Raw genomic sequence first — 17,686 nt, 5'->3', positions numbered from 1 at the left:
CAAGCCAGAGGGTGGCAGCAACGAGCCCCGAGGTAGTTTCCCAGTTATGAAAAAAAGAAGAAGAAGATTATTGTTTCTATCTGCTGACGTCACAATTGAGCGTCCATTCAGCGGGACACTCGGAGCCTTTTGAACCGTTCACCTGTGTTGCTGCAGAAAAGTTGATTTTGTAACTTAATTGAAGCTTTTTCAGTGACCCAGAACGGTTGATATGATCGAGAAAGAGGACCCGGTAATCAGCGAGGAGGAAGCGGCACAGTATGACCGCCAGATTCGGTTGTGGGGGCTGGATGCCCAGAAGAGGTGAGCTAGCACAGTTAGCCCTGTAGGCTAATCAGAGCAGCGGAAGGCTTCTCTTGTTCTTTTCTTCTATTGCTTCTAATCCTAGCCTCTTTGTGTAGGAATTTATCAGAAGAGGTATATTATTTACTAATGTAAGTTTAATAAATCACTTAGGAGTCTGTTCTAGTTCTGGATTTTATTTTTAAAGAAATTGAAAATATGTAAAAAAAAAAAAAATTGCACGTTTTTAATTTAAATCTGATAAGTTATTAAATTTTTTACATTAAATAATGTTTTTTTATTTTTTGTATGCTCCCGTTTTGTATACTCCTATGAACGATGTTATAATCCCTAAAACAGTGGAGTCTTGATCCAAAATGGACTTACACTTCTTTTAATAAACACATTTATTTTGTTTAATTTTCTAAATTATTTTTTGTTGTAGTTTATTTAAAATTTAGTTAAACTTTTTCTTATTACTATATTTTTTAAATTATTTGATTGAGATTGTTAGGTTTGTTATGGTGAATAATACAATGTTGTTACATTAAAACTGTCCACTCTATTCAGTGATTACACATATTTTCCAGTAACCTGACATTCTTTGTGTTTTTATTTATTTTTTTGTTAATGAAACAGGCTGCGAGGGTCCCGGGTGCTGCTGGCAGGGGTGGGAGGTCTTGGAGCTGAACTGGCTAAAAACCTGATCCTCGCTGGAGTTAAAGGACTCACTTTGCTGGATCACGAACAGGTACGAACATCCTAACCCTGAAGCCAGTCTCTCAGTGAGTCATTATAAAAAAATGTTGCAAATCTGGAAGTTTTTCTTAACAATTATTAATGTTTTGTACAATGCATTTGTTATGGTTCATACCTTTAAGATTTGCAGTACTACTTTTCTCCACCAGATGGCAGCAGTTGAAAAAATAATTCTTAGCAAAGGTGACTAGATAATATATTTTTCATGCATGTTTGAATGAACAGAGTGCCTCTCTTGGATTTGTCATTCAGGAAAGTAATTGATCTGTAGTGTGAATTAAGCTGTAAAGTTGGCAGAACAAGCCACTGTAAGTGCTGCCTGTGTGTGAATCTCCCCAGGTCTCGGAGGAGTCGTGTCGAGCCCAGTTTCTGGTTCCGGTGTCGGCTCAGGGTAAGAATCGGGCTCAGGCGTCCCTGGAGCGAGCCCAGAACCTCAACCCGATGGTAGAGGTCCACGCCGACCCGGACAGAGTCGAAGACAAGCCAGACGACTTCTTCCTACAGTTTGACGCGGTGAGTGAGAACAGACGGTGGATGGAGTCGGTCAGACATGAGGCGGGAAGCTGGAAAGTTATTTCTAAACAACTGACAGCACTGAATTCAACCAGAGGATTGATCTTGTGCTGCAGGACTCAGGTTGACCACTAGATGTTGCTGTTAGTCCATGTTGTGCATTAAAACCTGAACCTGTAATAATTTTCACCAGATGTTGGTGCAGCTCTTCTTCTATTTTAAATTTGAAATACAGGCAAGAAAGTCATGAATAAATGGTAAATAAAGAAAACATGTCAAGCAGCAATTTTATTTAATTTGTATTTAATTGTTTTCATATCCAACCTTCATGAGGCAGAGAACTATCAAATTATTCCTTGTGTTTTTCTCTTCTTCGTTGCAACACAATTATCAATCACTGGTGTTTATTTTTATTCTACTTGGCTGCATAAAACATGTTGCCTTATTTGAAACGATTCAGAAATACTTTATTTATCCCAAAAGGGAAATTAAATGATGACGTAACTGAAGCTGCACAATATCTAGTGTATATATGTCATCATTGCCTTTGTGCAGTTTTCATATTACACAGAATTGTTTAAAGTGCAGTAATTGTTCACCAATATAGGAACCTGCATTTCTCATGCTAATGTGATATTTAGTCAGTTGAGCTGAGCATAAATCATTTAACTGCATGATAAACTAAAATGAGCTCAATAATTTTCCATTTCTGTGATTTATTGTTTTTCTCTTTTCTCTCTGGATGATAAAAATCTTCAACCTGCTCTGGTTGTTTTCTTTTTTCTTTTTTTTGAAGGACAATTTTGTTTACAGAAACTTAATGAATAATTTTATTAGTTTTTTCTGTTGTTTTATTTATTTATTTTGGATATTTAAAATGTTTTCCAGTTCCAGTGTTCATTAGAATTTAGAGTTTATTCAACTTTGGGAGTGTTTCATGGATTATTAAGCCATTATTACCATTATATTAGTTGAAAATGATCTAAAAACAGTTTTATTATTCATCGCAAGAACTTCTGGGACAATTTATCCTCCAGCAAAACTGATTACTGTGACAGGACTAAGCATAGATGGAAAAGAGATACAACCACAAAATACACAAATATTACAACTAATATTGTTATGCAATAATTTCCTGTAGCAGTCAGTGTTGCAACAAATCTGAAGAGGCCTCTGACATAAGACTGTTGCCGTATGACATTCTAACATGACACACACAGCAGTTTGTATAGTCGGTCACACACTCGGCCTCCAGGCGGCTGGCAGAGAGGAATCCGATCGGTGGCCTCAAAACGACGCTGTGGGGCTTTTCTTCAGGTTTCTGTGGCCTCTTTCTCTCTGCTCTTTTCCTGGCAGGTTGTCTCTGAACAAAGAGTTTAGATTCTGAATTAATGCGTTACAGCAACATTTCATTTCCCTTTGGGATCAATAAAGTGTTTTTTGATTGGATTTGACATTCTAGCACCAGAAGAGATGTTAGAACTTCCTCTTTCTCTCGCTGCTCTTCATCCATGAAGGATGTTGACAGATATTCACAAACAGGTAAACATTCAGACAGGAATGTAAACTTATTGTTTAGGGTTTGAAGAGAACATCGTCACAGTTTGTTTCAGTTTTATCATCCACAGCAGCACCCATCTTTGCTTTGGGATCAACAGAACTCCCACTCTGATTTTTATTTAAGTTCTATTTTTACTAACCAGATGAAGCTTCAGAAAGGTTCTTTCCATCCTCCCTCAGTTTTTCCCCAAAGCTCGTCTCCTCCTCCTGACCTTCACGTAGCACAGCGGTGTCCAAACTTTTTTGCACTGAGGGCCAAAATCCCCTGGATGGAAGTCCTTACATGCCAAAATTAGCTTTTTCTCTCCATTAAAAAAAACGCAAAAATCATATCACTGTAAATTTTTTATCCTTTACCTGCATCACAACAAATTAAACAAGCTGACAGAAACCAACAGAAAGTTGTGTTAATGTTTACATTTATTTAAATATGAGTCCATTATTTTCTTGGTTTATAAATTGTTTTTGGTTTATTTCTAGCAGTAAAAACAATAATTTTCTTTAAATCATTTGTTGTGTGTAGCCCAGGGTGCTTTAGAGTGAAGAATTGTGTCATGACGTTATGCTATGATCTGCTAATGGAAAAAAAATATTTCTTTGTGTTGTACATTTTCCATTTAAGATATAAATATAGAAATCTCACCCTAAAATAATTTTAAAAAGATTCCATCTTATCTGCATCAGCTCCAGCACCGTTTTTCAACTGCATTCAGGGGCCACACAAACTTGTTCCAATGGCCACAAATGGCCCTCGGACCACACTTTGGACACCCCCGACTTGGCATGTGCAAACCGTGTGACATATGTAACTTTAGATATCAAGTTACTATAAAAACAGTAACTTAACATCATAATGAATGAGGACCGGGATCAAATCTGAGCACAAAACGGTAAAAAGTTGCATTTTGACCACAAAGTTTTGCACATGTACAGTCGGAACAAAGATTTCTTCAATTCTGGCCCATTTGTGTTGTATAAACAATAACTATGTGGCTGTTATTCTGTTTTTTTTTTATAAACTTAATGTTAAATGTAAATAAATTTAGACCATTTTTGCCGTGACTGAAGTAGAAAAGCCTCCGACCTCCTGAACCAGAGACTATCTGGACCCGTTGGGTTCTGCAGGACCAGCATGGTTCTTATCAGCTGTTCACAGTCCGCAGCGGATTTATCATAATCTGCTGCAGGAGTTGTTCCAGCTCTGCCTCTTTTAACCACCAGTTGTTATTGCTTTTTGTCTGTAAATGGATTATATCCAGTTTTCAAACCCTGAAGTTTCCAGAATAAATCGAGACCAGAGGAATGTTGCACTTTTTACACTTTAGGAATTTAAGTTGTTTTAAGTTATTTATTTATACATACATTGTTTTCATGTATTCCTTTATATTTTATTTTTGTCAGTTGTAATCTTCAGCTTTTAATTGTAGCTTTTTATAGATTTTTGTTTATTTTAATTAATAACTTTAATGTTAATTTTGTTAATTAAATAAAAAAGACAATCAGATAAACTGTTGATAATGTTAATTGTAGAATTTTTATTTTGTACTTTTCAATTTTTTATTTTCAGCTTCTAATTTATTTCATTTAGTTTTTCATTAAATCAAATTTTTACATTTATTTTGTTTATAATTATCAACTGTTTATTCAAATATATTTTTATGCATTTAATTATCTTTTACTTTTAAATTGTATTTATTTTCTGCTTTTGCTTTACTTGTTTATATTTTGTTTTCACTTTCAACTTTAACATGTTAAAATTAGTTTAATTACATTTTAATAGTCAAAACTCTTTGATTGTATTTTATGAATTTTAATGTTCTACTCCAATTTTTTATTTTAAACTTTTCATATTTTATTTAAAAGAAATTCATTTTAAATTTTACCTTGATTTATTTTTTCATATATATATATATATATATATAATTTTATTTATTTTTGTATTTTTTAATTTTTTTACATAGTTTTATCCATTTTTTTATGGACTGATTGACATTTTATTCTGAACGTCTACTATTAAGATAAAATACCCAATAAATAATCTTTTCGGGACTTTAATCCTGATCCAATCAGCTGCTCTGCTCCCCAGGTGTGTCTCACAGGTTGCTCCAGAGACCTGATGATGCGCGTCGACCAGCTCTGCTCTCAGCACAACATCAAGGTGTTCTGTGGCGACGTCTACGGTTACTATGGTTACATGTTCTGTAACCTGGGACAGGAGCACCACTATGTGGAGTGAGTTCACCTGCACTCACCTGGGTGATGTTGCTCAGTGGCGTTAATCACAGGTTCTGCTTGAACGACTAGAAAAATATTAAACATTTTCTGACAACATTCTCGCTGGATTACTAATTTAAAAATAATTAGATTTTTCCTAAGTTTATATTTTTATTAATATAAGTAATATTACTCAATCTTTTTTATTTTTAACAATGCTATAATTTTATTTATTTACTGCTATTGTTAACAATAATACTAACTAGATTTAATATTTTCATTGTTTTAACAATAATACTAACATTATTAATGTTCTGTAATTACTGATTATATTTATTAATAATAATAATAATGGTGAATAAAATATTTTTCTTAAAATTTTTTTTATATTTCACAATAAAATAATCATTTTTCCTCACTAAGCTACACGTATTTGTATATTTTATCATCCAGCAGTTCAGGTAAAGAGTTGGTTTTTATTTCTCTCTGTTTATTTATTTATTCAAACAGAGAAAAACTTTAAGCTTTTATTTTTAAAATGTTGTCGTCTTCCATTTCCTGTTTTTGTTTCAGGGAGAAACCCAAACTGGTGAAGCCGTCGTCCGACTCCAGCGACGGTCCGGAACCAAAGAAAGCTAAAGTCGACCCGAATGAGACCACCATGGTGAAAAAGGTACAGTACGTGGTTTATCTACAAATCACATTTTATCTCTTCACAGTGGTGATGTTTAATGTTTTTATCGTTTAGAAAAATTACATTTTTATGTCAAAAACGATGTTTTTGTCTGTTTATGACATTAATGGTCTGGTTTGTTTGCTATATGTAGATGTTTTTATTTGAGGTAACGTAAATATATTCCTTTACTCAAGTTTAAAAAAAACAATTTATCGCAGTAATTCAAAAGGGAAAATAAAATTTCTCTGGTTTTGTCAAAAAAGTCCCAATGAGTAAAATCTCAGACTTGTTTTCAGATTTAAATCTGTAATCTTACATGGCTAAGAGATTAAACTTTTCCTCTTTAGTTGCCAAAGGATTCTTTGGTAAAATGTTGATTTATTTGTATGTACAGGCATCAGTTTAGCCAGAGATGCTGCTTGTAATCAAAGTGCTTCTTGCTAAAACTGCTCTGATCAGGATTTTCAGGCCTTTTTGTATCTTTCTTTCTTTTTTTCAATTCAATTAAAATAATTGTTATTACTTCTCGTCAACCAGACGGCCAGTTTCTGCTTGCTGAAGGCGGCTCTGGAGGTTGACTGGACCAGTGAGAAGGCCAAGGCCAGCCTGAAGCGAACGCCTGTTGACTACTTCCTGCTTCATGGTACGTATGTAATATAATTTCTTATATTTATGACATTTTAAATTAAAATCAAACCTGTCATTTGCCTTATTGCAGCTTAAAGTGACTGCAGCTATGCACAGGGTTAATTTCTGTGAAGCTCCTCTTTTCCTGACCTCATATTGTGGAAAATATGATGCGTAGAGGAATGCAATTTCCATGGTAAAATATGAAATGAATGGGTTTTTCTTAGCTGATATTCATCCATACGTAAAGGAGGAAGAGCTTTAATGTCACCAACGACGACAGGAGGGTCTAAAGAAAGTACCGAAAACTGAAACTGAAAATGTGGGTGACTCTCCAGCAGCCATGATGCCCAAATCTTTGTTCCACTCCGACTTATCCAGACAGTTTGTAGATCATCACCTCAGCTTTGATGGAAAACTTCACATTTGAATCAGCGTTTCTCAGAAGAAAGACTGTTTGCTCTGATAAATAACCACATGCTTGTAGTTTCTGGATGTTTTTGACAGAGTTCTATCTTTCATCTTCCTGTTTTTCTCGTTCTTGTCCCTCTCGTCACCTGGCGCTCTCGGCGTCCCCGCGCACAGCGTGCTAGTTTCCATCACAGGCCGTCCATGGCCAGTCATGTGCACTGAGCGTAGCGCAGCCCGACTCCCACGCTGAGCTGGATTTAAACGGCTTCTTCGCAGATTAATTCACCAGAAATTATCATTTTACAAATAATCTCAGGCTTCCGGGTCCATTTTTCCCCCCAAAATGCAACTAAAAGAAAACGTGTTTTTTCTTCTCCTAATCAGAAATATTAAAATAGTGAACCCTCTAGTTTTAGTTAACAAAAACTCACAAAATGACAATAATTGAATCTGAGAAAACATTTTTAACTGAAATTTCATTTTTGTGGGTCTCATTTTAAATTTTTTTGAACTGAACTGAAACGCGCTGAATTCCACAGCACATCTACATGTAACTGACCTACTTCCCTCTTCCTCACTATTTTCTTTCTTAATTAAAACTTTTTCCTGACCTTATTTAGTTGTTGTAGTGTTGACAATTAGCGGCACGTTAGGCTTTTTTTTTTAGCATTTAACGCGTTACGTTGGCAATATGACAGCTAAAAGCAATGATGGTCGTTATTGGCTAGCAGCTCTTTGCGTCCAGCAGATAATTACTAGTCCGAACAAGGAGACAGGAAAGTCTGGAGGACAACACCAGAGTCAGTTGGTTGTTAATTTAATACGTTTTTTGAAAATGTTATCTTCTGTTGAATATTCATTACCTAATTGATGTTTACATAATCACAACACTTTGACCTTGTTTCAATTCTGCACTTAAAAATTCTTCATAATTCATGCTTTTTGTCGTTTCTGTTGTTTTGTTTATTTGTTTTGGATATTTAAAATGTCTTCCAGTCACAGTGTTAAATGTTGATTAGAATTTAAAGTTTATTGATGCTTTAAAATGGTCCCAAAATGACAATATTATCGTTTATCGCGATAACTTATGGGACAATTTATCACCCAGCAAAATTTATCGTGACAGGCCTAAATTCTGTTACATTATTTTTTAGAATTTATTCTGTTTTATAGAAAGAATTAACTGTAAAAACTGATTGAAGGTAAAACATGAAGTTATCCAAACCAGGGTTATGCTCTCAGGTAATCATTGTGTCTGGATAACTTTGGAGTAAATTTACAGTTTTAGCTCCTAAAGTTTGATGAAATCCACCTACATTTGCCGCCTCGCCCCGTTTTCACATCACTGCACCTCAGAAGAGTTTTCAGCAGTGGAAACATGAGTTGTTGTTGTTGTTATTTAGTGGAGGGGAGACAGGAAGCGCTGTTATTATTCCTTCTCTGTTTCTATAATTGGAGCGAGCAGTTGTTGTTTTGGGCGACCAATGAGGAAGTGGCTCTTCCTCTGTTGTAACTGTTTCCTGTCTCACTAGGAACAGTCGGCTGATGTGAACCGCAGGCTGGGTGTGTGTGTGTGAGTTTTGGGCTTCTTTTTTTTTTAATTAGTCTGATTTCTTTCTTCTTTTTTTTTTCAAATATGTTTTTTGTTTATTTTAATTTCCTGTCCTGCAGCTTAAAGAGTCTCTGATCAGCTGACCAGGAAGAGAAAATTCAAATTTCTTTTAAACTAGAAACTAAAAAAGGAGTTGATTTCAATTCAATCCTAATACCAACATTTTTCCAATAAAATAACAATTTTATTGGAAAAATTGTTATTTTTCCAATAACAATTTTATAACAAATTATTTGGATTTGTATTGCATAAATATTTTTACGGTTTAGAATTGTTTTTGTCAAATGATTTCATTTAGGTACGGCTGTTTAGGCCTGTCGATAACAAATTTTTGCTGGACGATAAATTTTCCCAGAAATTATTGCGATAAACGATAACATTGTTTTGAGACCATTTTTGACTAATATAATGAAAATGACATAATAATACGTTTGATCAAAAATCAACAAACTTTAATTTCCAAACATTTGGCCAGTTTTGTGGAGGTTCAGATGGAGCTGGACAATAAATCAATCACACTATCAATCGCAATAGACACGTGATCAATATCAGTAGATATTACAGCTGATAGAATATTCAATCATTTCAGTGAACTTTGATCCAAAATCGCACAGCATTCTGGGAGATGTAGGCAGAGGAAAGGCTTTAGCAGCTTAAACTCTCATAGCTAAGCTAAGCTAAGCTAGGTTGGCGGGATCAACTAACTGCCTCGTTCTTTGGTTGCTTAGCAACAACCTGTTGAGTAAGAAGCAGTTTCAAGTTTCCCCCTGACCCCTCACCCCCACTTTCGGTTACCTAGCAACAGCCTGAAGAGTCTCAGCAGTTACACTTCATAACTGCTTAAAAAGAAAAAAATAACGGAGTGAAGTGAAAACTGGATAAAACGGGGAAAGTTTGACACAATGCCAGATATTTAAAACACAAAGCGTATTAATAATGATCAGTATTGACTGATATGAAACGCTTCAGTCACATCGTCCAGTCCTAGGTTATATCTGATCTGCTTTGTTTTGGCTTTTTCCCGTGACGAGGCTCCATTTAACTCCAGATGTTGTGAAATAAAATCTTTTTTTTTTTTTTTCAGCCACTTTAATCCAAGTTGACCAAGTGTCAAAAGTTTCCTTTTTTTAAACTGTAGAAATTCAAATTCTACAGTAACTCTTTGAAGAGTTTGAATTGATGAGTAAGAACGACATTTCATTTCCCTTTGGATCAATAAAGTATTTTTGATTTGAATTTGAAATCATTTGATCTGAGCTGTAAATTAAACCAGCGGGATGAAGAAATGGTGTCCATTGTTTTTGTTGTAGAACCAGATTTGTGTGTGTCGCTGCTGCTGTGTGGGCTGAGAGATACAATCATATTTCCACCTATGCTGATGATATTATATTGTTATGAAATCGTATTTGATTTCCTGTCAAAGCTGAATGTGATGCCATTTGTGCCAGACTTTTAACTTTCTTCTTGTAGAGTTTCTCATAAAAGGGCAGAACAGAGGTGTGAAAATGATTCATTGCCACTCGTGTGTGTGTGTGTGTGTGTGTGTGTGTGTGTGTGTGTGTGTGTGTGTGTGTGTGTGTGTGTGTGTGTGTGTGTGTGTGTGTGTGTGTGTGTGTGTGTGTGCGTGTGTGTGTGTATGTGTGCGCGTGTGTGTGTGTGGTGGAAATGGCCGTGGGAGGACTCCACATCCTCATGTGGTTGAACTTAATGGACGAGCCGGAAACATGTGGGCGAGGTGCTGATGTCTGCGCACACAGAGCCGTCTGAAATATTGCTCATAAAGAGCACAATTCAGATTTCTTTCTCTTTTTTTTTTTTTAATCTGTCAGAGGATGAACTAACACTTCCTTCCTGAATTTGTGCAGCAGGGGTGTTTGTCTCAGCAGGAGCATGCTTTTAATTTGATGTGGGGGAAACGTAGGCCAGATCGGATGAAATGGTCGATGGTGCAACCGCATTCAGATTCTTATCGTCTCTCAAAGGGAGCAGCAGCGAATTTCCACGCAATGATAATTCAACGGCATGATGAAATTACAAATGGCAACAAAGCAGCAGATTATCTGGAAAACGTTGTCTTTGTCCAAACCTTTTGTCAAATCCGTAGACTCGAAAGCAGTGGCAAACCAGAACAAAAAACAAACGGATAAATAAAGTAGCCCGATGTCTATTCTGGATCCAAAACATGAAAGGGATTTTTAGGGCCACTGTAGAAAAAAAGGAGAAAATTTCAGCCAAAATAAAGTTTTACACAAAACTGGGACATTTTCAAAAGAAAAGTTTTGACATTTGAAATTTGGAAATTTCCAAATCTGTTTGTAGAAAACTTCTGTTATTAATCTAAAAATAAAAGAAGGAAAATGTCCCAAACACGCTGTAGCAGATCTTACAGGTTTGCTGAAAGAAAGGCGTCCAGTTTTCAGTTTCTTTTGCTTGATTGAATACATTTATTTTCAGGAATAAGAACATGATTTGGGTCACTTTGTTTCAAAATGTTTGCTATATTTAGCCACGTTTAAGAAAGACTAAAAGCTGATTTGGATGCAGCAAAAGTTGGCTTCCGGTAGAAGACTCTGGATTGATTTGGTTTAACCTTTTGTTAAAACTCGGCTATAAGAAAACAAAAACTTTCAGTTGAATTCAAAACTACTTTATTGATCCCAAAGGAAAATTTCATTTTTGTTGTAACTCATTAATTAAAATTTTGCTATTTGGTGTTGTACTTCACATTTTCTTGTGTAGGAAAATTAAGTTGGTAGTAAGTTTCACCCTGGTTACTGATTTAAAGTCTCCATCTGCATCTACAGGCCAGGTTTGTATAATTTTTGAATTGCAGTTGGGGGCCGCACAAAATCAGAGCAAGGGCCACAGATGGCCCCGGGGCCGCGCTTTGGACACCCCTGCTTTAGTCAGTCAGATGGTTGAAACTTGAGTTTCCAGTTTCTGAGCCGCTGCTTGTTTCCTTTTCATGCATTCTGTCCATCCACAGTTCTGTTGAAGTTTCGCACAGACAAAGGTCGCGACCCCGACCCCAAGGCGTGTGCAGAGGACAGCCGGCTGCTGAAGCAGATCAGAGACGACGTGCTGGAGGCCATGGGGCTGAGCGGCGACCTGCTCGCCGACGACTTCATCAGGTGGCTTCCATTTCACAGGGGCAACATCTAGGAAAGTTTTCTACAGTCTTCCATGTTCTGGTTGATTGAATCAGATTAAAGTTCATTTGTTTTTTCTTTTTACCGCAAGATATTAGAGCCATATTAAGAGAAAATGAAAAAATATTACAGGAATAAAGTTGTACATAAATAATCAAAAAGACAAGACATTTGGAAATCCAGTTTTCTGCCTGAACTGCAGCCTGAACTCACTGCTGCTCTGTTCGTCCTCAGCTACTGTTTCTCAGAGATGTCTCCGGTTTGCGCCGTCGTGGGAGGAGTTCTGGGGCAGGAGGTGGTCAAGGTGAGAAACCGTGTTTCAGGTGAAGCGCTCACTATTTACCTCATCAGGTAATAATAACGCTCGCCAACGCACTGCACAAACCAAAACAGGCAACAGCTAGTAACATTTTCTACAATCTTCCATGTTTTGGTTGATTTCTCGTGTTTTTGTTCATCAGATTTAATTTTCCTTTGCAGTTTTTTGTTTTTACGATGGAGTGTTAGGCCCATACTAAGAAAAAATTTAAAAGTATTGCAAGAATAAAGTCAGAGTGCAAGAATAAAGTCGTATGTTTATAGTGGAAATAATTCAAGAAAAAAGTTGTGACATTACGATAAAAAGTCGGAATATTTCAAGAATAAAGTCGTACGAAAATTATGAGAAAGTCAAAATATTTTGAGAATAGCTTTAAGAAAATATTTGTAACATTTCAAGAATAATGTCTTTATTATGAGAAATTGTAATTTTATAAGAATTATTTTACGAGACTTGTGTTACAGGGTTTCCCCCAGTGTATTATAAGCCTGGCGGGCCGCCAGACTTTACTTATGCATTGCTCTTTTTTTTTTTTAATTTCTGTTAACGTTTTGCATTTTTGAAGACTTTATAGCTGGTGTTTAGATACCAATCGTCTAATAACACATAAATATCAAGTAATATTTTCAAATTTTCTGTCAACTTTAAACATTTTTAACTCAAAAACACGGCGGGCTGCATCGGGCTAATGGACGATATAAATAACTCCAGGAATGTTTTTTTCTGCATCAGAAACGTATAATTTTGTTTTGGTGCTGATATAATCATCGGTTCATGTTTGGGTTTCAGCTTCTTGCTCTCTCTCACTCACCGGTTGAAAACTTCTGACCCGAAGCCTCGAGAAAACGCCTCTGAACATTTTCCTTCCAAAAATCAGGATTTTATTGAAATGTTCTGCATCAGTTCTGTTTGGTTCGGCTGCTTTTTTCCACATTTTCACGTTCTGTTTGAAAGGAAAACATGAAACATTTTGTGATTTTTTTTTTTTTTTTTTTTATCACCAGATTTATTGTCAATCTGTTCAATCGAAATAATAAAGATAAATCTCTGCTGCCATCTTTCTCTGTAGGCTCTTTCCCAAAGAGACGCTCCTCATCGTAACTTCTTCTTCTTCGATGGTCGTAAAGGCAACGGCATGGTCGACTACTTTGGACCAAACTGAAGACGCGGGTCGACCTTTGACCTCGGAACGGTTTTAACGCAAACCCAAGCTCCACATACCAGGTTCTATTTGTCCTACCTGGGACACCGTCAGCTACACCATTAACACAAAATAAGTTTAGCAGTTTTCTTTTCTTGTCACAAGTGGTTTGTTTTTTACATTTGCTAATAAAACGATGTAAACAAATCTGTTTGTCTTTTGTTTTTTTTTTTCTTATTTAATACAATTTTTATCGTTAGTAGTCGTGAGAACCTCTACAAAACTAGTTTTTTGGGGGGTTTGCAATTTGATCTCAAGACTCAAAACAGCGTTTTTTAGAGAAAACCAAACGGACCATGTTCGTACCAACACACCAGAATGACTGAGCGGACACACAGTAGCCATGTTATTGCAATGGCCTAGTCAAAGTTCAGACCTCAGCTTTGTTGAAGTGCTGCAGAAATTAACGAACAGAGAAAGTTACCAATTAAGGTGGATATGTAAGCTACTCGATCTCTGACTGCATTTGTTTTTATGTCGGTTTGATCAGTAATGAGTCTGGTAGTAACGTGTAAACACTGTAAAAACACAAATCTAGACTCTAGTGAAAATATCTTGGTCCACTTGAAATAAGACAAAACTAACTCATATGTAACTTGCTGAAAAATTGCTTGTTAGCTTTGCCTTATTTCAAATGCATTAAGATATTTGTACTAGATATTTTACTAAAGTACTGGGGCTACACTGCAAAAACTAAATCTTGCCATGTATTTTTCTTTGAGTTTTTTGTGCAAATGTCTTGGTGTACTTGATAAAAGACAAAACTAACTTACAAGTAATTTCTTAGCAAGATATACGAGTTTGTGTTGGGTAAATAATTCCTTAATACTGATGAAAAAGTGCTAGTTTAGTTGGTAGAATATTCCACTGCGCTGTTACCTAGCAACCCCAGCCAAGCCAAGCCCGTAACCTAGCAACTCGGTTCTAGTTCCACTGGCAGATTATTTCACTTATGGGAAAAATATCCTGTTATAAGTGAAATAATCTGCCAGCCAAACTAGCAGTTTTCCATAAATATTAAGGAATTATTTACGTGAAACAAGATCATATTTCTTACAGAAAAATTACTTGTCAGTCAGTTTCCTCTTATTTTAAGTGTGCTAAGATGAAACTAGAGAAAAATGACTTGAAGATTTAGTGTTTTTGCAGTGCAGGTCATGGTTCTGCAGGTTGGGGTGAAGTCTGAGCTGAAGCGTTTCCTGTCGCCTCAACTCCACGGTCCCACCTTGACCCCTGGGTAGTTTAACCTGACAACGTGAGTCTGAATGGAAAAAATGACACTCATGTTGTTGCAGATTAACTCCAGGCAGCTGAGTGCTGCCGTAGCTCTGATGCCGTTTACCAAATGACTAAATTACTCCAAAACAACCTGAAGATCACCACTTAGATTCATATCACACTGCAGATATTCTCTAAGCATTTAAGTGCTTAGTACTTATTTACCATAGCTAAATCTAATAAAGGGTTGGCCAGTAGAAATTCTAAAAGTAGAATGGGAGCTCCCAGTTTTAGTCAGTGAGGCGGACACCTTCTCGACTTTTAAGACTACTCTGCAAAAACATGAAATCATGCCAGGTGATTTTATTCTAGTTTGTAGCACAAATGCCTTGGTGTACTTGAAATAAGACAAAACTAATAACAAACTTCTCAGGAGGTTCTTGTTTTAAGTAAATAATTCCTTAATAATGGTGGAAAACTGCTAGTTCTATTGGCAAATTATTTCACTTATAACAAGACATTTTTCCCATAAGTGAAATAATCTGCCAGTGGGACTAGAACTGGGTTGTTAGGTTACGGCCTGGGCTTGGCTGGGGTTGCTAGGTAACAGCGCAGTGGAATATGCTACCAGTGGAACTCGAACTTTTTCACCAATATTAAGAAATCATTGACTCAAAAAAAGAGTCAATGATTCTTGCAGAAAAGTTTCTTGTGAGTTATTTTTGTCGGTAACATTTTTTGAAGGGTTGTGCAGAAGACTGATATTACACTGTCATAAATCAATCAATCAAATTTTATTTGTATAGCACATTTCAGTGGCAAGGCATTTCTAAGTGCTTAAAATAAAAACAGGAATAAACAGTGAGAAAGAAAAGGATTTTGAAAAAGATTTTTTTTAAAAACGCCTGTTATGAATGTTTGTGACGGTTGTCATGAAGTGTCTCTAAATAATGACACTTTTCATGCTAAGTTGCTATAATGGTTAAATTAAAAGTGCCATCTTTGCATTAAAGTGTCATTATTTACTAAAAAAAAATACGAAGTTGCAGTGACTAAAAACACTAAGAATTGTGTTGATTGCTTAACTTTTTAAGTGATGCTGCACTTTAATATGGAAAAGCCGCCTGACACAGTATAAAGTAGTTCTCATGACCTTTTTGATGCAGAAGTCCCAGCTGCTGGTTTTCTCTATTTTCCCACTCTGAGCCTCATTATAAATATAGTTTGAAGGGTAAAATTTGTGCTGGTGACGGGCCTAATCATTGCATCTGATCTGATTCAAACAGTAAACTTGTGTCTCTCATCAGGTGTTTTCCCCCAGCAGTTATCAAACCATTGATTAAAGAACAATCTGGACATATCACTAGGATCTCCAACCTTCAGTTCATCAACAAAAATATTACATAGTTCCCACAAGTCTGAACCGGAAGTGATCCTCGCCGTCTTAGTAGGTCAGTGCAGCACAAAGCATAATGAACCATGACTTCCACACCAAAAAAGAAATAAAGTTTATTGAATATATCGACAAAATGGCTGCTGTTGGGATCGACCCGTATGAGACGGATAATGAAAACATGTCGGACAATGTGGACTGCAGCCGATCTCCTTCTATGACATACTGTTCACTACTTGGTGAACACGAAGAGTCTGAACAACATGGAGGAGCTTCACGGCCTGAAGTCCATGCAATCAGGATTGAAACGGATTTGTAATACCTGGTAGGTAAAAGCTACATTAGCTAATATAAGTACTAATAATTATAATTTATTTATTTTAGTATTACACAGAGGTGGGTAGAGCACTCAAAAATCGTTTATAAGTTATATAGGAACGAGGCGAGAGCCAGTTTCCAAGCTTGTGGCTTGTTTGTTGTCATAGCAACTGCCTGCCGAAATGACTGTCGGTTACAGTTTGACATGGCACGAGAACAGCTGTTAAGCAGTCGCTTCTTTCAGTCCGGTTTCCATGGTTACCACAGCGCTGAGACTGGCCTCATTAAAGCGTTAAATTACATTACACCGTATTATAAATGAACATGTCTGTGTTCCACTTGGAGATTGTTTCACTCATGACTAGAACTTTTTATTTACATAAAACAAACTCTTATATCTAACTGAAAAGTTATTTTCAGCAACTTCAGTTGTTAGTTTTGTCTTATTTCAAGTGAACTAAGAGATTTGCATTAGGAACTAGATCAAAAACACTGGATAGAATGTGTTTTTGCAGTGTAAATCTTTATAAAATGGCTGTTAAACTGGTAAGAAGTATTACACTTTTACACAAAATGTTTTTGTTTTTGTTTTTTTTACTGTACATTTACCACTTGTTCCTTTTTGATTTTATTGCAAAAAGAGCAAAGAATAAAACAGTAGAAAGCAGCGTGTGCTTTAAACCTGAGGAAGAAGAGTAAAGGTTTATGGTTAAAAGCTAAGATAGTTTTTTCCATTACTCATGCTCATCTGATTGGCTCAGGGCTTTGCTCTTAGGAAAGTTTTGTTATTTACTTTCCATCTCGGAGGTTTTGTCTGTGGTTGATAAAACACACAAAAGGGGCTTTTTAAAGTTATCTGTGTTAACACAAGGACAGAGTTGACCTCTGCTCCTGCTCAGTTCAATTCCTGTCTAATAAAACTAGATTAATATTTCTCTAAAAACAAACATTATTCACTCTTCTGTTGAGGCTATAAAACGCAGTAAAGAACGAATTCTTGATCTAATATTTTTAGAAAAAAGTGATTGTAAACAGGGTACTCCGGGTTTTATTTCTTCTCTGTGATTCACCGGCTGGTCCTGTTACCGAGTCAACAGGCAGCTCTGGGAACCAGTATCCCCAGTTAAACCTCAGAATGAGCCAATCACACGCCTCCCTGGGGCAGAGCCAACGACCTGATTGGCTGCAGCGGGAGGAGAGAGTGACCACGCAGCAGGGGCATCTGATTGGATTAAACTCGCAGCAGAAGAAATAAAAGCTGAAAAACAGAGAATGAGAGCTATTCTGAGAGAGACTTGGGCTGAATTAAACAACCTGAAGTTTAATGTTGTCTGAACAAGTTTGTCTCCTAGCAGAAAAGAGCTAAGATGTAATTAAGCAGGCAGGATGAGCTTAAGGAGGCATTTTGTAATTAATCTCCTTTCCTAATCCCAG

General features: G+C 36.3%; 1 protein-coding gene across 1 annotated transcript; it reads left to right on the top strand.

The window, feature by feature from the left end:
• The first annotated feature begins 43 nt into the window (after positions 1–43).
• On the top strand, positions 44–13,470 carry sae1 (SUMO1 activating enzyme subunit 1). Its single transcript, XM_008426645.3, has 9 exons — positions 44–303; positions 922–1,033; positions 1,381–1,554; positions 5,201–5,346; positions 5,902–6,001; positions 6,542–6,647; positions 11,641–11,785; positions 12,038–12,107; positions 13,192–13,470. The coding sequence occupies exons 1-9, from the start codon at positions 212–214 to the stop codon at positions 13,282–13,284; spliced, it is 1,038 nt and encodes a 345-aa protein (XP_008424867.1). The 5' UTR covers positions 44–211; the 3' UTR covers positions 13,285–13,470.
• Positions 13,471–17,686: the final 4,216 nt, after the last annotated feature.

The sequence above is a fragment of the Poecilia reticulata genome, chromosome 13 (assembly GCF_904066995.2).
Source record: "Poecilia reticulata chromosome 13, P_reticulata-male-v2, whole genome shotgun sequence".
NCBI classification, from domain to species: Eukaryota; Metazoa; Chordata; class Actinopteri; order Cyprinodontiformes; family Poeciliidae; genus Poecilia; species Poecilia reticulata.
This window is presented reverse-complemented; position numbering and strand designations above follow the sequence as displayed.